This window comes from Neopelma chrysocephalum, unplaced genomic scaffold, assembly GCF_003984885.1.
Source record: "Neopelma chrysocephalum unplaced genomic scaffold, ASM398488v2 Primary Assembly neopelma1_74, whole genome shotgun sequence".
NCBI lineage: Eukaryota > Metazoa > Chordata > Aves > Passeriformes > Pipridae > Neopelma > Neopelma chrysocephalum.
This window is the reverse complement of record NW_020897735.1, coordinates 1,546,245-1,573,545: the sequence shown is the minus strand read 5'-3', so window position 1 is coordinate 1,573,545 and position 27,301 is coordinate 1,546,245. Positions and strand designations below refer to the sequence as shown.

At 58.6% G+C, this 27,301-nt stretch overlaps 2 protein-coding genes across 4 annotated transcripts in view; both read left to right on the top strand.

Annotated features, from left to right (window-relative positions):
* WHRN (whirlin) overlaps window positions 1-18,526 on the top strand; it is a 51,590-nt gene extending 33,064 nt beyond the window's left edge. For 2 of the 3 annotated variants that reach the window (XM_027687832.1, XM_027687834.1), the window contains exons 4-13: window positions 2,568-2,770; window positions 3,106-3,142; window positions 4,682-4,894; window positions 5,840-6,052; window positions 8,374-8,406; window positions 13,599-13,670; window positions 14,056-14,638; window positions 16,243-16,421; window positions 17,030-17,152; window positions 17,828-18,526. In XM_027687832.1, the coding sequence (XP_027543633.1) occupies window positions 2,568-2,770; window positions 3,106-3,142; window positions 4,682-4,894; window positions 5,840-6,052; window positions 8,374-8,406; window positions 13,599-13,670; window positions 14,056-14,638; window positions 16,243-16,421; window positions 17,030-17,152; window positions 17,828-18,010 (1,839 nt within the window). In that variant the 3' untranslated portion in view covers window positions 18,011-18,526. The remainder of the gene's footprint in view (window positions 1-2,567; window positions 2,771-3,105; window positions 3,143-4,681; window positions 4,895-5,839; window positions 6,053-8,373; window positions 8,407-13,598; window positions 13,671-14,055; window positions 14,639-16,242; window positions 16,422-17,029; window positions 17,153-17,827) is intronic. The other variant, XM_027687833.1, reaches the window with a different exon arrangement.
* Window positions 18,527-19,095: 569 nt separating this feature from the next.
* Window positions 19,096-27,301, top strand: part of AKNA (AT-hook transcription factor) — a 21,001-nt gene continuing 12,795 nt past the window's right edge. The window contains 6 exon segments of the mRNA XM_027687923.1: window positions 19,096-19,197; window positions 24,151-24,422; window positions 24,563-25,512; window positions 26,014-26,088; window positions 26,556-26,715; window positions 26,853-27,034. Of these exon segments, the coding sequence (XP_027543724.1) occupies window positions 24,260-24,422; window positions 24,563-25,512; window positions 26,014-26,088; window positions 26,556-26,715; window positions 26,853-27,034 (1,530 nt within the window). The 5' untranslated portion in view covers window positions 19,096-19,197; window positions 24,151-24,259.

Genomic DNA, 27,301 nt, shown 5'->3' with positions numbered 1-27,301 from the left:
GGAGGGAAGGCTGGGAGAGTTGGGATTGTTCAGCCTGGAGAAGAGAAGATTTGGGGTGACCTGATTGTGGCCTTCCAGGACATGAAGGGAGCCCATGGATGGAGAAAGACTGTTTACAAGGGCCTGGAGTGACAGGACCAGGGGGAATGGCTTCACACTGTGAAGAGAGTATCTTTAGATTAGATTTTAGGAAGAAATCCTTTCCTGTGAGGGTGGGGAGGCCCTGGCACAGGTTGCCCAGAGAAGCTGTGGCTGCCCCATCCCTGGAAGTGTCCAAGGCCAGGTTGGAGGGGGCTTGGAGCAACCTGGGCTGGTGGAAGGTGTCCCTGCCCATGGCAGGGGGTGGAATGAGATGATCCTTGAAGTCCCTTCCAACACAAACTGTTCTGTGATTCTATGAAGAATGAGGCAAATCTGCTCAGGGTCCCTGGATGGAGCTGAACGTGGAGCTGAGCTCTGCTGCATCTGGACTTGATGATCTTAAAGGTCTTTTCCAACCTAAATGACTCCATGGTTCTGTGGTGCTCTTGCTCCAGGTCCTTTTTTCCTATCAGAGCCTCCTTCCAGCCTCCTCTGAACGCTCCTTCTGAGCATCCTCTGTCCTTTCAGCAGAGGGAAGGGTAAACAGGAGCCCTTCTCTGGCTTTTCATTATTGCCAGCATTATTTTGTACAGCTCCATCGAGCTCCCCACACATTATCTCCTCTCTAAATTTAACAGGCCTAATCTGTTCGATCTGTCCTTTCACAGGCACCTTCATCTGCCACTAATCATTTTTGTTTTGCTTCCTTACAACTTTTCTCTCCCTTGCTGGGCAGGCAGAGATGTGGCCAGGGAATGAACTTGCAGCATTCACCTGGACATGGACATTGCACTCATTTTAGAGCTGTTCTCCATTTGTTTCTTACCAGTTTCCCATCACGTGTTTTTGTTGCAGATGTACCTGATCATTCTCACAGCTGCACCCCGAGCAAAGTGGTCCATGAGTTGTTGGTTATGTGTCCTCTCTGTCGTTCACAGGATCATGGAATGGTTTGGGAATCTTAAAGCCCATCTCATTCCAGCTCCCTGCCACGGGCAGGGACACCTTCCACTAGCCCAGGTTGCTCCAAGCCCCGTCCAACCTGGCCTTGGACACTTCCAGGGCTGGGGCAGCCACAGCTTCTCTGGGCAACCTGTGCCAGGACCTCCCCACCCTCACAGGGAACAATTTCTTCCCAATATCCCATCTAAACCTTTCCTTCAGTTTGAAGCCATTCCTCCTCATCCTGTCGCTCCATCCCTTGTCCCCAGTCCCTCTCCAGCTCTCCTGGAGCCCCTTTAGGCCCTGGAAGGGGCTCTCAGGTCTCCCTGGAGCCTTCTCTTCTCCAGGTGAACCCCCCCAGCTCTCCCAGCCTGGCTCCAGAGCAGACACTCCATCACTCTGAGCATCTTTGTGGCCCATTTTTCTCTGACTTTTCCCTGTTCTTGTACCTTCTCTGCTGGGAATGTCCCCCTGGGGATGCCTGGAGACACCACGGTCAGGCCGTATCAGCACCATGTCTGGCACTGTGGCATGGTCACTGTGCCCTTCACTGGATTCATTATGGAAGGGGAAGCATCCCAGGAAGACAGGGAGAGGAATGGATGCCTTGGCAGGTTTGTGGTGCTCCTGGTGTCCACTTTCACCCCAGCAAAGTTCTAGGCAGGACTGGAGTAAACTCTGGTGGTGGCAGAGTTGCAGCCCACCACAGGGAATTGGCAGTGCTTAATCCAGTGCTTCCCACTGGAGGAAGAGTCTGGAGAATGAATCCCAGTTTGCACTGTGTCATAAAGAAAGTCAAACTGTGTTTTGGCAGAGCTGAGCAGAAGCCTGTGGTTAAGGAAAGATGGGAAAGAACAGTTTCAAAGAGGTTTTTTTTTTGTCAGAAACAGGGTGAATTGGAGTACGGGAGCGGGGAGGAGCAGCACTGGATGCCCTGGAAGCATGGAGGAAGAGGGCCTGGGATGAAGGGGGAAATACCACATGGGTCCTGTGTCTTGAGCATGGCCAGGCTGTCAGGGAAATTCCTGGTTACTGCAACCGCCCTGCCCACAAAATAAAAGCCCTAAGGAGCTGCTGGGGAGGAAATGGGAGGAGAGGAGGGATGGAATCCAGCTGTCTCAGATCCTACGGTTTACAGGGGGTTGGAGGCTGTGGTGAGACACTCCAGTTGAACCTCCCTGCTGCACACAGAGATCTGAGGTTTGGGGCTTCCACAGATGGTTCCTGACCCCCCCAGATTAGCAGGAGGGTTTGGGGCTGGAGGCCTTGATGTTCTTTGGGGGTCTGCAGTTGGTCTGCAGGTCTGGTTGATGGAGGAGACTGGGCACATTGCTCTGACCTGGGATCCTAAACAGGCTCCTCCAGGCTTTACAGACTCATCCTTCAGTGGCTCCCACCCTGAGTGCTTGGTTCTTCAGCCAGCAGCATTTTTCCCGATCCCTCCAATTGCTGCATCCCAGCTTTGGTGCTGGGAGAGGAGGGCGTGTCCCTAACAGGAAAGCTCCCAGGACTCTCCGGGAGCTCACCCCATCCCGACTCCGCAGGTGGGAGACCAGATCCTGGAGGTGAACGGCAGGAGCTTCCTGAGCATCCCCCACGACGAGGCCGTGAAGCTGCTCAAGTCCTCGCGGCACCTCATCATGACGGTGAAGGACATCGGGCGGCTGCCCCACGCCCGCACCACCGTGGACGAGACCCGCTGGATCACCAGCTCCCAGCTTGGGGAGACCCTCGTCAGCTCCGCGGGGTACGTGCCTGGGACAGCCCCTGGGGGGCTTCCTGAGGGGAGGGGTGTGAGCTCAGAGCCCCTGGGGGGGCACACAGGGGCTGAGGGAACCCGCAGCGTGCGACCTGCTCTGTCCAGGGGAGCACCCGGTGCTGGGGTGTGTGGTCCCCGTGTCAAGTGAAGCATCTCTGACCTGGTCTGGACAATGTGCTGCTGCCCCTTCCCCTTCTCTCAGGCCAGAAGCTTTTAGCTTCCAGGCACAGGGGGGAGAGAAGGTGCCAGGTCCTGTGCCAGGTCCTGTGCCAGGCCCCAGGTGACGAGGGATCAGCACTAACTGATCTTCTCCCTCCTCGCAGGGCAGTGGGCAACCACGCTGTGGAGATGACAGCCAGGGTAAGACAACCCTTATGCCTGATGCCTTAGGAAAGACAAAAAAAATTCCTGTTATTATCGTTTGTTTTCCACGGGAGGGAGGGCTCTGTGCTCCTGATTATGGAAGGGATGCTGGTTTGGTGAGGGTTTTAATGGGCCTTTCTCCTCCCCACCTCATGTTGGCAGCTGACAATTGAACCAGTGGGTGCCCCCTCTCCTGTGCCACTGGTGAGTCACTTCTGCAGCACATCTGGTGCCTCCCAGCCTGGCAATGAGCACCTTAGTGGGCAAGGGGCAATGATTAGGCAAAGGACACCCTCCACCCTGCAGATGGGACTATGGTGCTTTCCACATGGTGGCTGTCTCTGGGCCCTGCCAGCTCCTGGGATCTTTCCCAGCTGGAAGCAGAGCCGAGCCAGGCAGTAGCAGGGACTCACCCATGCTGTGCCTGCAGCTCTGTGCCAGTGTCTTCTCCCCACACCTCTCTGCAAAGCACTTTTCTTTTAAATGGAAATAAGGCAGGGAGGTTTCACAGGTGGCTCTCACTGATAACAGCTTTGTACTCTTTGCTGGAAAAACATGTTCCCCAGCCCCAACTCCTCTCTTGCTCTGGGGTAGTCAGGGTCTTGTCTGGCTCCATATCCCTGTGCTGTGCCAGCACTGCCTGGGAGGGAACAGCAAGGACCTCCTCTTAGAAATCCCTCTCAAAGGAAAAAAAGCCTTTCATCTGCAGCCAGACTTGTCTCTCCCTGGGGCTCCTTTGGTTGCCAGTGGCTCTTTCTTCACCAGGGTCTGCTTCAAGCTGGCACTGGGGGCAAATGTGCCTTTTACAGAGGGTGGGAAGGTGGCCTGTCTCTCGTGGCCCCAGTTCCCCCGGCTCTGTCAGGGAGGAATACAGCCTGTGATTAAAGCACTGGTTCAGGGACAGTGCCCCTGCTTGCTGAACAGGGCTGGGAGGCTGTTTTGGTTTTCAACTTGTGCTGCATAAACTCACAGAATCCATAGTTTCATAAGATATCCTGAGCTGGGACCCACAAGGATCACCCAGTCCAGCTCCTGGCCCTGCACAGACACCCCAACAATCCCACCCTGGCCCTCAGAGCCTTGTCCAAACCCTCCTGGAGCTCTGGCAGCCTTGGTGCTGTGCCCACTGCCCTGGGGAGCCTGGGCAGTGCCCAACCAGCCTCTGGGGGAAGAACCTTGTCCTGAGATCCAACCTGACCCTGCCTTGACACAGCTCCAGCCGTTCCCTGGGTGCTGTCCCTGGTCCCACAGAGAGCAGAGCTCAGGGCCTCTGATCACAGCTCTGGAGTTGCCCAGACAGGTGGTGACACTGGACAGCCCTGCTGTTGAACCCTTAGGGGGGTCACCTGCCTCGAGTCACCTCAACATCCCCCTCCCATTTCCAGCTCCCTCTGGGGCAGCTGGGTGAGAGCAGTGCTCTGGGACACAGCCAGGGGATATCCTCAGTGCAGCCCGTGCTGCTTGGCTGTCTCAGGAGAGGGAGAGCAGCTGGTTCCTTGTCATCCCAGCCCAAATCCCGTCTCCTGTCCCCCCCAGCCCGTGTTTTACCGAGGGCTGGCTGGCTCCCAGGTGACCCTGAGCAGCATGGTGAACCAGACCCGCGTGATGCTGGAGGAGCAGGCCCGGCACCTGCTCAACGAGCAGGAGAGAGCCACCATGGGCTACTACCTGGACGAGTATAAGGAGGGCAACATCTCCGTGGATGCCCTGGTCATGGCCCTCTTCGAGCTGCTCAACACACACGCCAAGGTGAGGCTGGGAAGTGGGAGAACACACAGGTACCCCCCCAAAAGCCAGGACTGTAGGATAATTTATTTCCAAAGTTGAGAATGCTGGACTTAAAAGAATATTAATCCTAATGGTGCTTCATTGGACCTGAGAATGACACAACCCCTGCTCTCCTCAGGGCTTTCATAATTTCTGCCCCCCCCTCCAATGGGGGCCTTTGACAAGCCTACAGGATTTATCTTTTTCTCATACCAGGGAGTGTTTCTCTGTGATGGAGAGGAGAAAACATCTAAAACTGTTTCTGGGTAAAGATGCCTCTTGTAGGCAGGAGAGCTTCCCTGAGTGAAACAAGCTCTGATCTCCTCACCATAATTCTTTGGGAAGGTCTCCTACCCTGACAGCGGCCCATGGCAGGGTCAGGGCAGCTTCTGGTACCCAGTGGGCTGAGCAGAGGTGTTGTCACTCTGTAGACATTGTCACACTGTGGGCATTGTCACAGTCTGGACATTGTCACACTGTGGACATTGTCACAGTGTGGCCCGGTGCCTCCAAGATGATGTGCTCAGGGCAAGGGTGAGGGTATAGAAGCCAAATCCAGGTGTAGCAGATTATCACAGAGTCATCCCAGCATCACAGAATGTTTTGGGTTGGGAGGGACCTTAAAGACCATCTCCTTCCAACCCCTGCCATGGGCAGGGACACCTTCCACTAGCCCAGGTTGCTTTGAGCCCTGTCCACCTGGCCTTGGACACTTCCAGGGAAAGGCCAGCACAGCCTGTTCTAGTGCCTCACACTCTGGGGGATACAGGCTGATGTTCAGGGGCAGAGGAGCTTCTGGTGATGTTTAGGACCAAACCTCCTGCTGTGTCACCTGCTGGTACCTCCCATGGCCGGTGCTGAGCAGGGTGGGAGGGCAGGTCTGTGGTGCTGCTCCAACCTGTCTCTGGCTGTGTCTGCCTGGCCCAGTTCTCCCTGCTGTCCGAGGTGCGGGGGGTGATCTCCCCTCAAGACCTCGACCGCTTCGACAACCTGGTGCTGAAGAGGGAGATCGAGTCCATGAAGGCCCGTCAGCCCTCGGGGCCCGGCGCCGCCACCGACTCCTACTCCATGATGTCCTACAGCGACACCGTGTCCTCCTCCAGCAGCCACTTCACTGCCACCACCGTCAGCTCGGCCCGGGTGAGTCCCCCTGGGTGATCCTTTCCCTCACCCCTGCTCCTGAACCTGAGCCTCACCACAAACTCCTGTCCTGGAGCGCTGTAAAGGCCTTTCACCCCACAGGGAACCCTGTTCAATCCCCCCGTGGATTCCCCCCAAAGCTTTTGTTTTTCTTTGTGGTTTGGGGGATTTTTAGGTGCTGGGTGTCTCTGTGCTCCTGTCCCCCCTGTGAGGGTTGTGGTGCTGCATGTCACTTTGTCCCCAGTGAGGATGAAGCCAATCTCCCTTCCAGGACCTCTGGCAGAGCCGTGCATTTGAAGGACAAACATGGGTTTAAGTGTATGGACAAATGGCTCATTTAAATGAAAAAAAAAACCAACAAAAGAACACCCCAAAAACCAAACCAACCAACCAACAAACAAACAAACAAACAAAACACAAACAAAAAAAAACAAAAAACCAAAACAAACAAAAAACAAAACAAACAAAAAACAAACCAAACAAAAACAACAACAAAAACAAACAAACAAACAAAAACTGAAAATAAGCTCTTCTAGACTCTTCTAGGCAAGTCTCTTCTAAAGCAAGTCTCTTAGCCAAACTTGTAACTCAGCTTTGGAATTTGGTCTTTACTGCCTTCTAGTTATTTATATCTTAAAAAAGCACGGCACTAAATGTATTTTCAATAAAAACTGTCACAGCGAACACACAGATATGTAGGATAAAATATTATGTGGAGCAGCGGCATGAAGGTTTCATGATGCATAAAAATCACAAATAAGTTGAATTTCCCGCCCCTCATCTAAGTAATTCCAAAATTTCATCCCCAGACTAAGCAGACTAAAACCCATTTTGGGTTTTAAGCCCAATGAACTAAAAAGAGATGCTTTGTCTTTAAAATGTTATTTTGTAGACAGAGAGCTGCATCCACACAGAAATGCCAGCAATGTGCTGCTGCCACACTGTGCCTGCTGCTGTTCACCAGCTTTTAAATCAGCTCCTTAAAGATCCTGGCTGCCTGTTCCCACTGCCAGTGGCTGCATCCCATGCCAGCCCCTGCCCGCTCTCCAGCGCTCACTCCCACGGCTCTGCCAGGCTGTTGTGGCACACACCGTCTAATTAAGTTGGTGTAATCACCTCAGAGTGTGCAGGCACGCAGCCCCCAAATTAATTTCCTTAGCCATAAAGTGCCTTTCATCATAACTGCATTAGTAACCTTGGAAATTAAGCCCTTCCTGAGCAGAGCAGGGGACAATGGGATGTGTGCTGGTCCTGCAGCAAGGGAAGCGCCCGCGGCTGGAGCGCTGGGATCGGGATGTGGAGGGTCCAGGCAGCACAGCTGGGGTGGGAAGAGAGAGGAGGGGGCTTTCCTGGGGCTCTGCCTGCCTGCATGGGGTGGTGCAGCATCCCAGGAGAGCATCAGAGCAGCAGAGCTGTGCTTTGGTCCTGTTAACTCCACAAATACCCATAGGGAAGCCACCTGCTCTGGTCACGGTGGATCCCACTGAAAGCCTTTCTGGATCAGGAGAAACGAAGCCAGTTTTGCTCTGCTTTCCCAAGGACCTGCTGGGAAAATTCTTCTGAAGTCGCTGGGGGCTGGCACAGGTCTGCCAGGGCCGTGTGCTGGGTGTGACACCCTGGTCTCATGCTGTCCCCGTGCCTGGGGCTGTGCCACAGGCTTCAGGTGTGTGCCATGCTCTGCCTCCACGGCATGTGCCCAGCGTGGCTGCTTGGGCTGGTGTGTGAGCAATGGCACATGAGCCCAGAGCTCGGGGAGGGAGACCAGGGTGCTGTTCTGGCATAGAGGGAGTGGGCTGTGCCTTAAAAGCGCTGTTTGAAGAGCTTCCTCCGAGAACACGTGTCCCTCAATGACATTACAGGTCTTCCCTGGCCCTGTGGCACCCCTTTCCATGGCTGTGAGAACACACCTGCCTCCAAGCTCTGCCTGGGTGTTGGGAATGCTGGCGCTGGAGATGGTTGTCCCCACTGTTTGCTAAAACAGCTGCCAAGCTAAAAGCACCAGCTCGTGGTGGATTGGGGCTTGTCTCAGCTAACAGGAGAGAGAGAAGAGGGGCAGAGCTCCTAAACTGTTCCCTCTGCCCTGTTCTGCCCTCAATCCCGATGCCTTTCTCCTCCCCAGCACCTCTCGCAGGAGGGACTCACCTCAGCCGTCACATCCAGCCCTGGGTGCAGCTGGATGTGGATTTGGGGTGTGTTTGGGGGAGGAGGGAGGCGCCGTGCCGGGATTTGCTCGTCTCGCTCCTTTGCTCTGCATCCTCCCTGATGTCACGTTCTCGCTTTTGTGCTTGTTTTCCTCTGCTCTCCCCCCGGCACGTCCCCAGGAGCGGCTCCTGTGGCTCATAGACCTGATGGAGGTAGGGGAGGAGGGCGAGTGCTGCTGTTGCCATAGTGGATGGGCTGGGGGGGTGTGAGTTGTGCCGGGGGAAGGCGGGGACGGGCTGTCCAGGGACTGACATGCGGCTCCTCCACGTGCTCAGCCGCCTCGTTTCACCCATCCCTGCCTGTTCTCTGTGCTGAGGAGAGCTCCTTTCCCCAGCCTGCAGTGCACACAAGGCTCAGCCTTGAGCCAGACCCAGCTGGTGCCAGTTCCTGCCTGCACTGAGTGCCACAGACCCCTCGGGGATGGGGTTTTGGAAGGACCAGCAGCATTGGTGGACCCAAACTGCTCTTCCTGCTCTGTGTGCTGCTGTGCTGACTTGCTGTGTGGGCATGATGGCTAAATACCTGTAGACTCATAAAATCACAGAATGGTTTGTGCTGAAGAGACTTTTTAAGCCCATCTAGTCCAACTCCCCCGCCAAGGGCAAGGACACCTCCCACTAGCCCAGGTTGCTCCAAGCCCAGTCCAACCTGGCCTTGAACATTTCCAGGGATGGGGCAGCCACAGCTTCTCTGGGCAACCTGTGCCAGGGCCTCCCCACTGTTGTTATAAGAAACTTCTTCCTTCTATCTAATCTAAATTGACCCTGTTTTAGTTTACAACCATCACCCCACGTCCTGACACAGCGAGCCCCGTTAAAAAACCCTGTCCCCATCTTTCTTACAGGCCCCTTCAAGTAGTGAAATGTCACAACAGGGTCTCCCCAGATCCTTCTTTTCTCCACGCTGAGCAAGCTCAGCTCTCTCAGCCTCTGAGCAGGCTGGGCACCCCCTATCACACATCCTTAGGATGGGGGAAAATTTTTCCTACAGGCCTTGGATCTGCCAAAATCCGTGCTGCAGTGCAGGAGGGTTGGTGTGCGTGTGTTGTGTGTGTCCAGCCTTGGAGAAATCCTCACTGAGGATTTCGAGAGGGTGGACGTGGATGTGGGAAGAGCCTGAGGAACCCCTCTGTCATGTCAGAGCTGTTGGCTGGGATGAGGCTGAGGAAAGCTGCAGGTTCCATGGTGTGGAGCACATTCCCAGCTCCTCAGCTGGGAGGAAATCACAGGGTCAGCAGGTCGGGCAAGTGGTGGAGCAGGGACTGCTCAGGAGAGAGGACCTCTGACAGCTGTGAACCTGGCCCAAAAGCCACATCCCTCTGGGAATGGCTCTTATCCAGCAGAGAACAGCTGTAGCATTCCCAGATGGAGTTTGTCACAGGCACCTTGAACCGTGGGACCCAGATTTTTTTGGCTTCCTGACACTGGACCAGGCCCCCTGTCCCACTATGGGCTTGACCAAAAATAACCAGGCTGAGCAGGCCCTGCCTTGGGAAAAGTGATTCCATTACAGGGTGTATCCTTCAGGATTCCTGGAAATGAGACAAGGCCACACTGTGCAGTGCCACCCCCGGGTGCTCTGTGTCTGCTGTCTGAGTGTCACCAGCACCTTCTCTAAGTCCTGGGTCTCAGGATGAGTCCTGCAGGGCAGAGGTTGGTTGGAGACTGCAATAATCAGGTCTGACCAGAGCAGTGGGAATTCCTGATCGCTTCCAAGCACATCAGTCTGGCATTCCCTTTGTCCCTGCCCAGCCCTCAGTGTTGGGATGAAGGAATTGAAATCCCCGTTGGTTTTGTTTTGGTTCTCCATCACCTCCTGGCAAAGGTGCTGCCATCCAAAGGTGCCTTCTCCTCCCAGGGCCTGGTTCCACAGGCACTGGTTTGCTCCCAGCTCCCTGGGATATCCCACAAGGAGGGTTCCCATGGGAACAATCCTCTCAGAGGATGAGGATGGAGGCAGAGTGAAGCCACTGCATGTGGGTCATTGTCACCCACAGAGCTCCTGAAATCTGGACCAGGGACTTGGGGCTCCTCCAGCCCTGCAGCTGCATTCCAGAGTGGGACAGGGAAGGGAAGAGAAAGGGGAAGAGAGAAGGAAAACTGGGCTTGTTCTCAGGCTGGTCCAGTTGTTCAAAATCGAGACCCTGTGGGACTCAGGCTGAGTGGCTCTGCACAGCTCTCGTTAGCAGTAACTGGAAATTAAGAGACTGATTTGGAGCTGAGAGGTTAATTAAAGGTTGAGTTGTGTTCCCCGGGGAGGTGGCAGTTTCTCCACCCTTTAATCTGCAAATGAAAGCTGTCTGCCTGCCTGACAGATGCTCTCCAGCTCCATCACTGCTGCCATTCTCTCTGAGCAGGATAGGAAGGACAGACATTTCCCAGCTCCTCTGTGAAGGAAGGGCCTCACCTGGCCCCCAGTTTCTACAGGGAACTGGAAAACAGATGGGGTAAAGGAGCAGGGAGTGGGCAGAAGGGAGCAGCCTCCTCAATAAAGACTCATTTCTCAGGGCAGTGGCAGGTGGTGAGTCTTTCAAGGGAAATCCAGGGAAGCACAGCCCCAAAACAGCCAATTCCTGAAAGCAAATGTGCTTCGCTTAAAAGCCATCGAGTTTTACAGCCCGGAGCAATCTCTGTTTAATTGCTTTTGCTCCCAAAGAGCTAAGCTGGGGGAAAAACAAATCTCCTGCTCACACACTGCACCAGGAAAAGGTGCCCTGAGGAGGATGAGCAGCATCAGTGTCCCTGGCTGGGGGGGAGCAGAGCTGGCAGTGGGATCAGGGGGTGGAGGGCAACGTCTGTGCCCACCCAGCGTGTGCCACAGGAGTCACATCTCGGTGCACAGACTGTCCTTTCTACAAGGCCAGGACTGGGACATGGCATAGGATGGGCTTGATGGGCACAGGGTTCAGTGGCAGGACTGGGGGAGGTGGCCCTGGCAGGTTTTGGGGGGGCATCAGGCAAACTCTTCTTGTTTTAGTGGTGACATAACTGTGACTGTTTGACAACAGGCTGCTCCCAGTCACACTGCCCAGAGAAGCTGGGGCTGCCCCAGCCCTGGGAGTGTCCAGGTCCAGGTTGGAGCAACCTGGGCTAGTAGAAGGTGTCCCTGTCCGTGACAGGGGGTGGAATGGGATGATCTTTAAGGTCCCTCCCAACCCAAACTCGTCCGAGATTTTATGTTTCTATATCACAGTGGTCTGGTCCTCCTGCATTTGCCAGGAACTCAATGGACTCGTTGGGGCTGGTAGAGGCAGAAGTGGAGAGGGAAGTGTCAGGGACACAGCTGAGATGTCCCCAAAGTCCACCAGGCTGGTGTTGACGTGTCACCATCTCTGCCTTGGCTCCTTTCTTTGTGCACACAGACATGGATTCAGGGCTCTGGGCAGCATCTGCAGATGGGTTGGCACAGTGAGAGGTGGTATTTGGGCAGGTGTCTGCAGAACAGAGGAACCAGCAGCAAACAGGAGCTCTGGGACAAGCACTGGTGCATTTGGTGCAGCTCTCCCAGCTCTGGGAGCTCTCTGGCTCAGAATCTCTGTTCTTGGCATCACACAGGGACAGGAGGCACTCGAGATTTTAAATTCATTGGCACTTCAGTCAGATCTGAATTCTTATGGCTGATGTTTACACAGCCCAGAGCAGCTCCTGATCAGTTCAATCACTGTAAAGGCAGGTCACTTCTGAAACAGCCCCACCTGCCTCTTCCTTCAGCCTCAGACACAGGGAATCAGCCCATCCCTCACACCAGGGCTTGGATTTGCACAGTCCTGTGCCATGTGAGCTCTGGATGGTGCCTGATCTTTCTGATGCTGTTGCCACACATTTCAGCCCAATCTATCTCCTGCCCTGCCTTGCTGCACAGTCAGTAACTCAGGAAGGGATAGGCCCTGGCTTTAAATTGGAAGAGAGGAGGTTTAGACTGGATATTGGGAAGAAATTCTTCCCTCTGAGGGTGGGGAGGGCCTGGCACAGGTTACCCAGAGAAGCTGTGGCTGCCCCATCCCCAAAGCCAGGTTGAAGCAACCTGTTCTAGTGGAAGGTGTCCCTGCCCATGGCCAGGGGGTGGAATGAGATGATCTTTAAGGTCCCTTCCAGCCCAAACCAGTCTGGGATTCTTTGCTTCTCTCTCAAAAGCCACGTGCCCTTATGTTGGATTAATTGATGATGAAACCAACCTTTGCCAGAGGCAGGAGTAGTTTCCCAAGTGAAGATTTACCTGTCACTCCCTGAACAAGCTGTTTCTTTTTGTTCCCATTCTCCAGGGCTCTTTCAGAAGCCACGGAGATAAAAGCACTTTGCGTCAATGTTTTTGCCTCTTCTCTAATGCTCTTAATTGTCTCCCGTGTCTATTTTGGGACTCCAGCATCTTACAGGCACAGCAGCAGCCTCCAGCAGCTGGGGGAAATGCAGATGCACCAGCATTTCAACTAATCAGCTGTTTACCCTGCAATAAATAACAGGCACTTAAACACAAACTGTGCCCTGCCCAATCCAGCAGGAGAGAACAAACATCCCTGTGAACGTGACAGGAGCCAAGTTCTCCCTTCCTGAGCAGCAGCAGCTCCTCTCCAGAGCAGGAGTTGCTGTGGGAGGGGGGATGAGTCTGGGTTTGCCCTTACAGGGCCTTGCAGGAGCAGCAGGATGTTCCCCCCCGGCAGAGCATCCCCGGAGCCTGGGCAGAGCTCACCAGGGAAAAGCTGCACCCCCTCTGTGCCCCTTGTTCTGCCAGCCCTGGGACTTGACCAGGTGCCTGTCTGCTCTGCTTGGCTGTATCCATGTCCTCTCTCCTCGAGTCCCTCCTGACCCACAGCTGCCCCTGCACAGACAGATGGACAGATTCCCAGAGCCCTTCCGGATATCTGGAGCTGTGATGTGTTCAAAACTGGGGTGTGACATTTCCTGATGACATTTTGACTCGTAGAGGGAAAGCAGCTTTGGTTTGCGTGAGACCCACCGTTCTGGCTTGCAAAGGGAAGGGAGTTTTGAACTTTTCTATTGCCCTTCTCCTGGGAAGGATCCAGATATTGAGCCTGAGCTCCTTCCAGATGAAGCAGGAGGAGCAGATTTGGGTCCAGAGGAGCTTATTCCTCCTCTGCAGGAGGTCAGGTCCACAGCAGGCTTTGAGAACACTTCTTAGCTTGGGAGAGCCTGTGTCCCACAAAGCTGCTTTGATAGGATATGTGAGTCTCCAGGGAACCTCCAAGGAGACAAAAACCTTTGGATGACAAACTGGCTTTGGGGGGGGGGGAGTTGGGGGATCACTCCATGTTCCCTGTCACACTGGCACTGTGGTGGTTGCTCTTGCTGCTCTGACATGGTTTTCTCTGCCTTCTTTGCCCTCTCAGAACACGTCAGAACTGGAGGGAGCTGGGGACTGCCACCAAAGCAGCATCAACACCCTGCCAGATGTGTCCCTGGTAAGGCCCTGCAGGAGCTGCTGCACCTCGGGTGGGAGCTGGAGGAAAACTGGGGGTACTGAGTTTTGCCTCAACTTCAGTAGCTCTGCTACATCAACACCCCAGGGATGTCAGAGAAGCCAGTTAATCCAGTTGGTTAGGAGAAGGATCCTGGCTGGCTGAGCAGGAGCAGCGCTGTGGGAGCCAAAGCAGAGATTGGGTGATTTGTCCTCTAATCATCCTCATTTGTGAATCGTATTCTTATTGTCAGAAGACCAGAAAGGTGCTTCTGTAACAACCACTGTGAAAAGATAAAGACACAGGTGACACTGAGCCTGAGGAAGCCCTGCAGAAGTTCTCACAGCTGAGCACTGTGTCCTAAAACCTCCTGTTCTTGGTTTGGCAGGATGACATCTCCTCCTTCCCAGACGAACCACCCAACTTCAAGCCTCCTCCTCCTCCTGCAACCCCTCAGCTGCTGGACCCCTCAGCTGCCCAGCACAGGAACCCGGGGAAGGACAAGCCCAAGCGTCCCTCCTCTGAGTCCTCCCAGTCAGGCCTTTTCTTCGTGGCCCCCCGGAACCCCACCCCCCCTCCCAACGCCCCCGAGAAGGACACGGTCAGCGTGACCTCCACCGCCACCACCTCCACCGAGGATTCCTCCCCCAGCGCCATCTACGCCACCATCTCCCCGTCCCTGCACGGCTCCCGCAGGCAGATGGATGCCCAGCTCTCCCTGGTCACCCAGCACCCCATCGGGCCCTTCCCCAGGGTCCAGTCCCCCACCAGGTTGAAGAGCCCGTCCCCGGAGCCCGGAGGGGTCCAGAGCCCCCCGTCCCCTCCTCCTCCTCCCGCCCACCCAGCGCCCCCTCCCCCGGACAAGGGCAGCCCCCAGGCCGTGGCCAACCAGCACTTCATCATGGTGGAGGTGCACCAGCCCAACAGCGAGCCCGACGTCAACGAAGTGAGGCCCCTGCCCCAGGCCAGAGGTGGGTGGCACCTGCCCCTCGAGAGGGAAACGGGAGAGGAGGCAGATCTACCCCCGAGCTGGAGCCCCTCTGCTCTGGAGCCAGGCTGGGAGAGCTGGGGGGGTTCACCTGGAGAAGAGAAGGATCCAGGGAGAGCTGAGAGCCCCTTCCAGTGCCATGGGGTCCCTTGGAGATGGAGAGGGAATGGAGGTCCCAGGGCGTCCCTGTCAGATGGAGAGGAAGCGGGGTCCTGGGAGACCCCTTGGAGATGGAGAAGGAAGGGGGTACAGGGGGATCCCTCGGAGATGGAGAAGGAAGGGGGTACAGGGGCATCCCAGGGGATCCCTTGGAGGTGTAGAGGGAAAGGGGTACGGGGCAGATGTCCCTCGCAGATGGAGAAGGAAGGGGGATCCGGGGGAGTCCCTCGGAGGTGGAGAGGAGGGAATGTGGTCCCGGAAAGTCTCCCGGAGATGGAAAGGGGTCCCGTGGGGTTCCTCGGAGGTGGAGAGGGAAGGGTGTCCCGGGATATCCTTCGCAGATGAAGAAGGAAGGGGGATCCCGGGGGTGCCCGGAGGGTCCTGGGGGTATCCCCCCCCCCCCCCCCCCCCGTGGGACCGACGCGAGTGGCAATGTCGCCCTCCTGTGGCCCCGTCCCGTCCCTGCAATGGGTTCATTAACCGCAGTTAATGAGGGTTCGTTAATGAGGGCGAGGGGCTGCCGGGGTCAGGTTCTGCCCGGGGGGTGTCCGCAGTGGGATCTCAAATCCTCCGAGTGCCAGAGCCGCTGTCCCGAACATCCAGCGCTCCCTGCGTTCCCGGCATTCCCAGAGTCTCCATCTACGCTTGGAGCCTTTATTCTCCAAGACGAGAAAGCTCCTTTATGGCAGCACCTCTTTGCTCGGGTCCGTCCCATTCTCCTCCCACGTGGAGCATGGTCTGGATAAACGGGCCTCTGACAGGAACCCAGGACTCATCACTCTCTCCCTCCATCCCAGTTTGGAATCTGGGTTGGATCCTGGACCTGAGTATGAGGCCACTTGTCCCCTGACAAGTGCACAGCTCTGTCCTTCTGCCAGGAGGGTGCAGCCAGGTGGGGGTCGGGCTCTTCTCCCAGGTAACAAGTGACAGGACAAGATGAAATCACCTGAAGTTGTGGAGGTTCAGGTCGGATATTAGTGAAAATTTTGTCAGTGAAAGGGTGGTCAGGCATTGGGACAGGCTGTGGAGGAGTCCCCATCCCTGGAGGGGTTTAAAAGCTGTGTAGATGTGGCACCTGGGGACATGGGCTAGTGGTGGGCTCGGCAGTGCTCAGGGAACTCGATGATCTTGGAGATCCTCTCTAGCTCAAATGACTCTCTGTTCTACGACGGCCACTGATGTAAAATCATTCACCTCCTCCTATTTACAGTCCCGTGGGTTAGTGGTGGGCTCGGCAGTGCTGGGGAATGGTTGAACTTGCTTAGAAATCTTTTCCAACCTAAGCAATTCCATGATTCGGAACCTTGGGAGCCTGGCTCCGAAGGCCGGGCGTCATTCCCGGGGGATCTGCCCGGCCCTGGGATCTGCCCTCGCCCCGTGCGTGCCCGGGGCCGTGCTGCCTGCCCTCTAACCCACGTGTCTCCCCAGCCTCCACGCTCTCCCAGCTGTCGGACAGCGGGCAGACCCTCAGCGAGGACAGCGGGGTGGACATCGGGGAGCTCGAGAGCAGCGGCAAGGACAAGAGCCGGCAGCCGGGCCCTGGGAAAAGCCGGAGCCTCAAGGAGGCCGCGAGGAGCGAGGGGGCGGCTGAAGGGGCCTCCAAGCCGGTGAGGGCCCGGGGAGGGGCTGCTGGTTGTGGGAGGGGGCACCTGGGGCTGTCCCCCACTGCCTCATCCGGCCAGTTCTGCTCCCCCTTTCCCCACCAGGCAACGACTGCTCGGCTGTGCTTTGGTGGGTTATTTATCCTCTGTAGTGAGCTGAGTGAGCTCTCTGGGGGGCTGAGCTGTGGGGAAAGGGGGTCAGGAGTGGCTGAAAGGGGCTCTGTAGGGCTGATTCACTCCACACTGGGTAAATCCAGTCCCTCCCAGCTCCAGCAAGCAGCTACAGGGGGCATGGCAGAATCCCTGGCTCTGGGGGAACATCCCCAGGGCACAGTGAAGTCACCTGTAGCCTGGAAGGGAAGGTGGCAGCAGGTATCAGGGGGTTTCTGATGGTTGTATAGGTAGGCAGGCAGAGAGCTGCTCTGCTCTTCCTCAAGTTCTTCCAGCCCTGCCCATGGTTGGGATCTTGGATGTCAGGAGTCAGGGAGCAAATGTGTCTGTCCCTCTGTGGTGACAGCCAACCGTGGGTGTCCCTGCCTGCTCTGGGACACCTCAGGGAGTGTGGCAGGCACATGATGTCCGGCCTCCCTCAGCAGTGCCCTCTCTCCCCACAGCCAGGGCTCCTGGAGCCCACGTCGTGTCTGATCCGGGTGTCCAAGAGCGCTCCCACCTTGGGCATCGCCATCGAGGGCGGAGCGAACACGCGGCAGCCGCTGCCCCGCATCGTCACCATCCAGGTAGGGCGGGCTGGGAATGGGAATAACTCCATGAGCATCTCATCCCTCTGCTCCCTGAGCAGGCTGGGAAAGCCTTTGAGCCACAGCCAGAGCAGAGGGGTAATTTTAGAGGTGCTTCCCCCTCCTAGAGCCCTGCACATCCCCAGCCATTGTCCTGCTGTGGGGGTTTGTCTCCGTGTCCCGTGGATGATCCCGCACCATAACAGACATCCTGGGAGCCAAGGATTTGCTGCAGACATTTCAGAGGGAGTCAGGGCAGCCCTGAAAGCTTGGCTGGTGTCTCCAGATGTCTGGAAACTCCCAGACAGAGGACTGGGGAGGGGGAGTGGTGGATGAGAGCCAGACAACTGAGCCCTCCAGAGCTGTCTCCCTGTTTGCTGTTTACTTGGGGCAAAATTCAAGCTATTTACAGCAAAAGAAAAGCAGAGCTGACTGTGCCTTGGTTATTCTTGGCCACCCCAGCTGGCGCCACGCTCCAGGAGCAATCAGGAGGGGAGCCAAATTCATCCCCTCTCTCCAAAAAGCAAAATATCTCATATCCATCACGTTCATTCCCCGGTTCAGGGTGAACATGAGCGATATGAAATATATCCCATTTTTTTCCCCAAAAAAACCATCTAAATTGATCCAAGGGGGGGATGGTGGGAAGGTGAGCTGACCACCTCTCTCCTGCAGCGTGGGGGGTCGGCACACAACTGTGGGAAGCTGAAGGTGGGCCACGTCATTTTGGAGGTGAACGGCACAGGACTGCGAGGCAAAGAGCACCGGGAGGCCGCCCGCATCATCGCCGAGGCCTTCAAGCTGAAGGACAAGGACTACATTGACTTCTTGGTCACAGAATTCAACGTGGCCCTTTAGGGATGGCTTTTGGGAGCGTGGAGTGGGACGGGGATGAAGGACAGCGCCGAGGTGTGAACGAGGTCCCACCACGCAGAGCCCGCGCACGCAGACACCCCAGCTTGTCCCCAGATGTCCCCTCGCCCGCTGTGGACTCGCTGCCTGGGTAGGGCAGGCTGAGAATGGGCAGAAATCACTGCACATCCCTCAAAAGTCTCCACCCTGTCCTGTCTGGGGTAGGGAAAACACCCTCTCCCCCTCGGCCAGGCGGGAGGGCGGCAGAGGTCTGGGTGTCCCCGCTGTCATTTGAGTGCCACACACACAGCAAGGCGGGCCCGTGGCTCAGGCTGGAGGGGTTTTGGGTGGTGGCCACTCCCTTGGGTGCTCACTCCCCAGTGCCCAGGAGGGTGGCACAGGCCACGGGTGGGGAGGCAGAGAGAGCAACTGGAGGCCTTGTAAATCGCTGGCAACGTCGTCGTATTTATATATACAGAGCTTGTGCTTTTAATTTTTCAATAAATCTATCAGGGTAGAAAAGGACTGTGGCTGGGGGGGTTCTTGGGGGCTGGGATGGGGGGGAGGAAGGGGCAGGGGTGACTGTGGGGCTCCCCAGGGCCAGCAGGGCAGGTGGGAGTGTGGTGGTGGTGGGCTGGGAGGGGATGCCCATCCCCAGTCCCATCCCCAAACTCATCCCCAGTCCCATTCCCCTGCCATCGCAATCTCCATCCCATCCCCATCCTCATTCAGACCCTCCTCATCCCCATCCTGTGCTCATTCCATGCCCATCCCATCCCTGTCCCAGCCCCATTTCCATTCCATCCCATCCCATCCCATCCCATCCCATTCCCAGCGATCCGGGGGGATGGGCAGGCGCAGCGCTCCGCCAGGGGGCGCCAGCGGTGCATCAATTATTTAAATGAGGCCCGTCTTCCGTAGCTCTGATTGGTCGCGCGCCGCGCGCTATGTAAATACATTGGGGGCGTGGTTTATGCTAACGACGTCCCGCTCCCTGCCCGGCGGCGGGCGCGGATTGGTCGGGAGCGGCGGGTATGCTAATGAGCGGAGGGCACGCCCCCCGCCGCGGGCCGCGCTATTGTCCGGCGGGACCGGGATTGGGATCGGGTTCGGATCGGGATCGGGACCGCGATCAGGATCAGGATCGGGATCGGGACCGGGGTCGCCCAGCGCCGCCCGGGCCCTCCCTGCAGGTGGGCAGCGCGGGGCGCTCGCGGTTGGAGTGGGAGGGGGGGGGTTGCCCCTCCAGCGGTGCCCCAGGGCCAGATGTGCCCCAGCTGTGCCCGGGGGGGCCGGGAATGGCTCGGCTGCTCCCTGCTGCAGGGAAGAGGAGGAGGGGGCCCCCGCGGCGCCGCTGGAGGCACAGCGCGGGGGCCCGCGGGGCTGGCTCCATCCCCGGGGCCGCATCCAGCGCTCCCCGGGCTCATCCAGCGCTCTAAGCCCGGCTTAGGCAGCTGGGAGCCGGCTGGGGTCTCTAGGCGGAGCGGGGGGAACTCGCAGGCCCGCAGGGGTCCCTGCGGCCGAGGAGACGGGACGCGCCGGGAGGATGCGGGAGGCAGCAGGAGGATGCGGGACACGCCGCTTCTCGCCGAGGCGTGTCCTCCCCACGCCATCCGAGCCTTCGTGGCCCCGGGGAAACTTGTCATAACTTTCCTCATCGCGGTGCCTCCTCCCCGCCGGGCCCGGAAGGTTCCGGGCGGGTCCGTCGGGGGCTGCGGGGGCGGTTCGGAGCCGCTGCCGGAGCTCGGCGGGGGCTGCGGGACACGGGGCCGAGCTGCTGCCGGAGGCTCCTCCGAGGAAGTCGCAAGGGCAGCTTTCAGCTTCAGTTCCGTGTTTTATTTAAAGGGCAGCCGTGTTCCTGATAGCCGGTGGGTGCCGGTTCTGCAGCACCCTTTCGGTGCCTTCCGGGCGGGGATGTTTTGAGGACTCACGGAGAGGGAGGGACTCCATGCACTGTTCATCCAGGCTGGGAGAGCTGGGGGTGTTCAGCGTGGAGAAGAGAAGGCTCCAGGGAGACCTTAAAGCCCTTTCCAGTGCCTGAAGGGGCTCCAAGAGAGCTGGAGAGGAACTTCGGGCAAGGGATGGAGTGACAGGACAAGGGGGAATGACTAAACTGAAGGAGAGGTTAAGATTGGATTTTGGGAAGAAATTCTGCCCTGTGAAGGTGGGGAGGCCCTGGCTCTGGGCACAGGTTGCCCAGAGAAGCTGTGGCTGCCCCATCCCTGGAAGTGTTCGAGGCCGGGTTGGACGGGGCTTGGAGCGAGCCGGGATAGTGGAAGGTGTCCCTGCCGTGTCCCCGCCACCTTTCCCTGCCCTGTGCTAATTAGGGCTCCCGGTGACAGCGGCAGCTCTCTCCAGACAGGGATTAAGTCTGTCCTTCACGGGCTTTACTGCACATCCACCCTCGGCTGCTGCAGGTATGTTCGGGTTCAGCCCCGGGGGGGACACCTGGGCTGTCCCCGGGAGGAACAGGAGGGTCCCTGTGCCGGGGAAAAGGCAGGAAAACGGCGGCAGGAGCTCTCTGTCCTGCCGTGGGGCTTTGCTTCAGGGCAAGTGATGGAGAGATGCCGTTTCCCGGGGTTTTGGTACCTCTCCATGGGGATGTGCCAGCGTGGGGGAGCTGGGGGAAGGTTTGGCCCCTCCAGGCAGTGGAATTTGGGTGACACGTGGGCTTTAGAGCCCTGGTGTGGTAACAGGCGTGTGTTCTTTGAGAGGACAAGGGGGTTTGTGAGGCTCTTCCTCACTGTGATGGTCCCTCCCTTGTTCTGGTAGGAAATAATGCAAACCAAGGACGCGGCGTTTCCGCTCCTCTGCCCTCTTTCATGCTCAGAAAAACGGGACTCTGTGGGCTTTAAAAAAGGGTTTATACACCAGGAATTCCTCCCTCCTGGAGTGCAGACACCCCTTGCCAACTTCCAGCCTTAGGCTGTTCTGGCCTCCTCCAAACCTCCCCAGATGAGATGCAAAATATCCATCCCTCACCCAGGATGGGGGTTAAAGGGGGTCTGGGGACCCCCTGCACCCCAGACAGGCACAGATGTGCAAGGGGGGCATTAACCCCCTTCCCAGGCAAGTGATTTTTGGGGCACAGGGAGGGAGGGTTATCCCCCATCGCTCAGGGGCCGTGGGGATGGAGGTGTGGGGTTTAGAGCCCCCCTAACCCGCCTGCTTTGCCCAGGGTTGACAGGGCAGTGAAGGCAGAGTGACAGCAGCCCTGTCCCCCCTCCCTGTCACCCAGCCAGCCCTGGGGCAGAGGATGCTCTGTCTCCTCTGCTGTCACCACTGATAAACCCAGGAGCGAGGATGGATCCGGGCTGGCCTTGATTGTGCTGCTGTTTCTCAGCCTCACACGTGTAATGAGTTGGGCGGTCTCAGCCTCACACCTTTGTCTATCCCACAGGGAGCAGGACAGGGATGGGATCACTGCCTGCAGGCAGGATCAGGGATCAGGAGCTGAGGGCAGGGACAGGCAACAACCCCTCCTGCCTGCAGGCCAAGCAGAGACCTGGCAGCACTCATCACTGCTGTGAGCATCCCCTCCCTCGGCCGAGCACCTTCACCCTGAGCCATAATTTGGGACAGCCCTGGCTGAGATCTGGAGGGCAGGAAGGGGGCTGAGGGCAGAGCAGAGTTCTGGGGTGCAAGACTTTTTCTTGTTAAGGCTTTTCAATTTCTTTTTTAGCTCCTTTTCCCATTATGTTATTGCAAAATGCCAGCTTTCAAAGAGCAAAACTTTTTAAAAACAATAAATATATAAATATATACACATTGGGATTGTTTGCATTTGCTTTGTGGCTCCTGTTTATGGAACCACATTATTTTTCAAGCTTTTCTGTGCTCCCATAACAGTGAGAAACTCACTTAAAGGGGGAAGAAAAAAAACAAAAGCCAAGATTTTTCTCTCTTACCACCGTGACCATCAGTGGAGGGACTTTCTGGGAAAGCAGCAAATGTGGCTGGATTTGGAAGTGGCTCCTGCAGACTGTGGCTGCTGTGGGCAGTGCAGCCTGGGCACCACTGCTCAGAAATGGGGTGACAGCCAATAGTGTGTGGGTTGGGCATGGCCTCCTTCAACCCTCCCCCCCCCCCAAAAAAAGACCCAAAATATCCATTATGGGGTTAAAGAACCACCAGAACCCGGTGGGAAATGTTTTAATCCTCTATGTTGCAAGAAAACAGGACCCACAATCTCCTTTCTCCTACCAGCAGCCCTCTGGGAGCCCCAGGGGTGGTGTTTGGGCTCCTCATCACTCTGGGATGCTGAGGGGCTTGAGGTGGGAGGGCAGGAACTTTGGTGAGGATCTCCAGACCCCATCTCTAGATTGGGATGTGATTCAGGGCTTAGGACTAGAAACACCCCAGCTCAGAGAGGGGCTAAAGCCAAAATCACTCTTTAGCTGCATTAGTGCAGGGCCTGAAGCAGCCCATGGGCAGCCCTGGTGGCAGGAGAAGCTGTGGAGCATCTCTGGGTGTGGAGAATGGAGTTATCCAGTCTGTATGTGGGGAAAAACCTCATGCAAACGGCCCAGGAGGTTTGCAAAACCCTAAGGGATGATTTGGGGTTTGCTCCCCGCCTGGAACACCCCAAAGATGCAGGAGCTTGGAGCTCCTTGGAGCTTGGGCTTGGAGTGAGTTGCAAGGATGATGCCCAAGGATCTTGAACCAGGTGGCACTGGAAAATAACCCCCAAAACCACACTAATACCCCCAAAAAATTGCAGATCTGAGGCTTGGGAGTGGATTAGGGGACTTTTCCCGGAGCATGAGGGTGGCATGGGTAGGTTTGCTGCTCATCACCACCACCCCTGAGCCAGCAGCACCCCAAAATCACCCTCTGGCTAAAGGCAGCCACCCCAGGGACTGTGCTGTGGTTTCATTAGCTCGTCAAGCTCTCCCCCGCGTGCCACTAATTACACAGTAACGAGCTGATTAATTGGCTGCCTGCGAATGTGCCAGGACGTGCCACGGTGCCTGGGTATGGCTGCAGCATCCCTGGGGTTGTGAGCAGCATCTCGGGATGGGGGGGCCAGGTGGACACCCCCCCTTGGAAATCCGGAGAGGGTTGGAAATTCCAAGGGGAGGGTCCAGCTGGCTGAATTTTGGGGCTTTAAGGCTTAATTTTTTACCTCCTGGCAGACCCTCATCCTGATGTCCTTTGGAGGCTGATGGTCCCAGGGATCCCCCTCCCTTATTTTCCTACAGCATTTTGCTCCAAATTGGATTAAAAAGTAAAGGGTTTGGATGGAAAATGGCTGTGGGAGGAGGGTTCAGCCCCCACTGCGCAAGGCCGGATGGGGTTAAAAAGCTGGTGGCCGCCTGCAAACTTGCAGGAAGCACCATTTCCTACTTCTGCAAAAGCTCAGCTGCCCCACAGGCACAGGAAAGTTTTGGGGTGCTCTGAGTGATGCTGCTTTGGGGACCCCAGGTGGGCTCACGGTGATGGGGGTGTCCTGAGGGGGCTGGCACAGGGTGAGTGTCCCCTGCATGGGGCTGGTTGCACCTGGTTTTGGGGGGTCCCAATCTACCCGAGGGGATGCTGATGGGAGAAGCCCGTGGCCTCTCTTGCTGCACACCCCACGTTGGGGTTTGGACATCCGGCGTTTCTTGAGCTGCTGCTGCGGCTCTGGGAACCCCAGGAGGGGGTGAGGAGGAGCTCGTGCTCTTGGGTTATCCATGGAATGAGTGTGCCAGGTCTCTGCTGCAATCCCTTTCCTCGTCAGCCCCCCAGATCCAGAGGGGTTTTGGGGTGCTCTTGCCTCCCTGAGCACCATCCTGCACAGTGATGGCACCACTGATGGCCCCCAGGCTGTGGCTGCCCGGCTGGGGTGACATCCACAGGGTGCCAGCACGGGCTGGGTGTTCCTTGGGAGGGGACAAGCTTTTTGGGGTGGCCCTGGGGGGCTCCTTCCCCACGGGGACCTCAGGGGACCATGAGCTGCGAGTTCTGTGGCAGCTCCCACTTCATGGTGGGATGCAGAGCCCGGGGGGCTGATCCGAGGGTGTCCCCCCATCACGGGAGGCTGCTCTTCCTCTGGGTTTGGGGGGCAGGGGAAGCCCTGGCAGTGGGGGAACACCCCTCAAACAGAGCCCACCGTGTCCTGCTGACATCCCTCCCTCTCCCTCGCCCCCCTCCTTCCCCCCCCCCAGGACGCGGTGGCGATGTTGTGACCTACATTCGCGACAAGGAGGTCCCCAGCCCGCCGCCACCATCGGGCCATGAAGCGGCACAAGTGACAGGGCCGCCGTGCCCGCGGCCATGGCCAGCCCGGCACCATGGCTGCACTGCACACAAACAGAGCTGACGCCCTGGGAGGGAGAGGACGAGGAGGAGGAGGAGGAGGAAGAAGACGACTTTGAGAGGAGGATGGACGAGGACGGGGTCATCGGCCTGGGGGAGGGTGCCAGGAGCCCACTGTGGGGTGAGTCGTCCCCTCCCTTCTGCCCAAAGCCCCTCGTGGGGGTGGTCCCAGATGTGCTGGAGCCAAGAGGGGCTGCGGGAGGGGTGGGGGCACCGCCTGGGTCCGGCTGGCAGCAGCCCCGCGCCGCTGGTGTTTTTCAGGTGACGGGGAGGACCCGGAGGAGGGGTCCCCGGTGGAGGAGGGTCGCTGGCACCCGCAGCAGGACCTGGCGGAGGAGGACGAGGAGCGGGGCAGCTCCGGGGGGGACGAGGGGCCCTGGGGGGCAGAGAGTGACGGGGAGCCCTACCCCGAGCTCTCCTGCGAGGGCCGGTGGGGCTCGGGGTCCAGCGGCAGCCCCGAGGCTCTGCGGGAGCACCGGGCTCTCTGCCAGCCCCGCGGCTGCAGCACGGATGGTGGGGACACCTCGGCGCTGTCGGACACCAGCCCTGGCCCTGCCACCCCATCCCGCCGGGCCCGGGGCTGGGGCACAGCCGGGGACGCCTCTGGAGGGCACGGGCAGGGGTGGACCCCGAGGCGGAGCCTCCCACGGCCTCTCTCCACCGACGACCCCCGCGATGCCACCAGCCCCGAGCCTGTCCCCAAGCCCCAAACAGCCCCTGGCATCACTGGCTTGGCACCCCCGGAGGAGCCCCAGGGCGCCGGGAGCCCCCCAGCACCCAAACCGCACGACAGGTCCCGGGTGCCCAAAAAAGCGGCGCCCGCGGTGGTGCCCCCCAAGCCCGCCCGGCAGTCGCGGTCCCTGAGCCCCCGGCGGGGAACAGGAGGCAAGGGGCACAGGGATCCCTCGGGAACGGGCACGGATGGCACCCAGTACGGCCGCGGGCGCCTCAACCACCCCCTGCCCGACCTGTCCAAGGTGGAGGCGCGGGTGAAGTTCGACCAGAGCTACCGCCCACCTCGGGGCCGGGTCCTGCCCGCCCGCCCCAGGGTGCCCGGTGGCCCCGTTGGCTTCAAGTCCCCGGCAGAAATCGTGCGGGAGGTGCTGCTGAGCAGCGGGGAGGGGATCCCCCCGCAACCCCCCAGCTCCACCGGGCTGCCACAGGAGTTCAGGTCCCCCAAACAAGCCACCGCGCTGGTGCAGCAGCTCCAGGTAACGCCCAGCTCCTCCCAGTTCGGCCAGAGAGGTCGTACTGGGAGGGTAACCGAGGTGGGGGGGGCAAGGGGTGATGGTGAAATGGGGATGTCACCGGCTTCGTGAGCTGGCGCTGTGTCACCCACGGGATTTGGTGTTGTGTCACCCCTTCCCAGTCCTACATGGGGAGGAGGGAAGGAGCAGGCAGGGATGTGGGCAGTGCTCAGGCTAGAGGCAGGGATGCTCGTGTCCCCTTTGATGCCCTCCTGTCCCATGGGATGCCCTCCTGTCCCCTGGGAGTAGAGGGGGGCTCTCCCCACACAGCCAAACGGGGGCCACATCTGCCCCAGACGGGCCGGGTGCTTTGGGGAGTGGGTTTCTGCACTCCAGAGTGTCACCCACCCATAGGTGGGAACCTGGGAGCCCCCCCAGACCTGTTGTCCTCACACAGGGCTGCCTCCCCCTTTGCCATCCCCCCTGTACCGGGTGCTGTCCCCCACTGGTGTCCCCTCCCTGCAGGACGACTACCACAAGCTGCTGACCAAGTACGCCGAGGCTGAGAACACCATCGACCAGCTGCGCCTGGGGGCCAGGGTGGGTGTGGGGCCGGGGTGGGTGGGGGGGGGTCCCCCACTCTGCTCCTCCCTCCCTGAGATTATTCAGCGTGTCTTCCTCCCCCGGTCCCCTCTCTTCCTCCTCCCGGGGAGCTGCGGTTGAGCAAGCCCGGCCTAGGGAGGGAGGGGTGAGGCCACCGCAGAGCCCACAGCAAACCGGGGTCCACCGTGCCCCCCTCGTGGTGGGGTCCCCTCCGTACCAGGGGGGCGGCTGAGCCAGAGTGTCCCTAAAATGGCGAGGCACGTCGCTGAGATGGCAGGGCCACCGGCGGAAGCGTGTCCCCGTGTCACCTCTGCCACCTCCTGCCCCGCGTGGGTGGGGAAGCTGAGGCGGGGCTGTGTCCCCCCCACCCTTGAGGTGCTTCAGGGTGCCCCGGGGGCACGGTGGGTGGGCGGTGCCGGGGTTGGGGTGCAGGGTGGATGCCTGAACCCGCCGTCCCTGCCCAGGTGAGCCTGTTCTCGGACCCGCCCCAGCCCAGCCGCAGCCTGGCCGTGGGCACCGTGGGCACCGGCTGCCGTGTGATGACCCTCAGCATCCCACAAGCCCGGATGGCAGCTCTTGGTACGGCCACGGACACGGCCACAGCCTCCACCTCGCCAGCTGGAGGTGGGTTGATCCATGTTTCCCGTCCATCTCATCCCCCTCCTGCTCCGTTTTTTTTGCGGGATGCTCACCCAACACCCACGGACTCCTCACAGAGCGGGGAGGTCCCCGGAGTCACTTGTCCTCGTGTTTTCTCGCAGCTCCAGCACCGGGACCATCAGATCGGGGGGGTTCACCCCATCCCCGATCCCCCCCTCCGCCCGGGGGGGGGCTGCCCCAGCTGCCCCGGGCCGTGCTGCTGCCCCGGCCCCCGGCTCACCCGGGCACTGGCGGGGCAGAGCCGCAGGCTGCAGGCACAGGCAAGGACCGGGGGGGCTGCAGGGTGGGCTGGGGGGGTTTGGGGGGGGGCTGCAGGGAGGGGGGCTGTGGGGAAAGTGCTGGGGGCCTATGGAGGTGGCTGTAGAGGGCTGCGTGGGTGGGGGCTGCTGTGGGGCTGTAGGGTGGCGACTGGGGGGGTTTTGATCAGGCTGGGGGGGGGGGAGGTTACTGGGGGGCTACTGGAGCTCCCCGGCTGTGGGGAGAAGGGCAGCTGGGGAGAGGGCTGGTGGGGGCTGTGGGGAGGGGGGCTGTGGAGGTGTGGGCTGGGGGG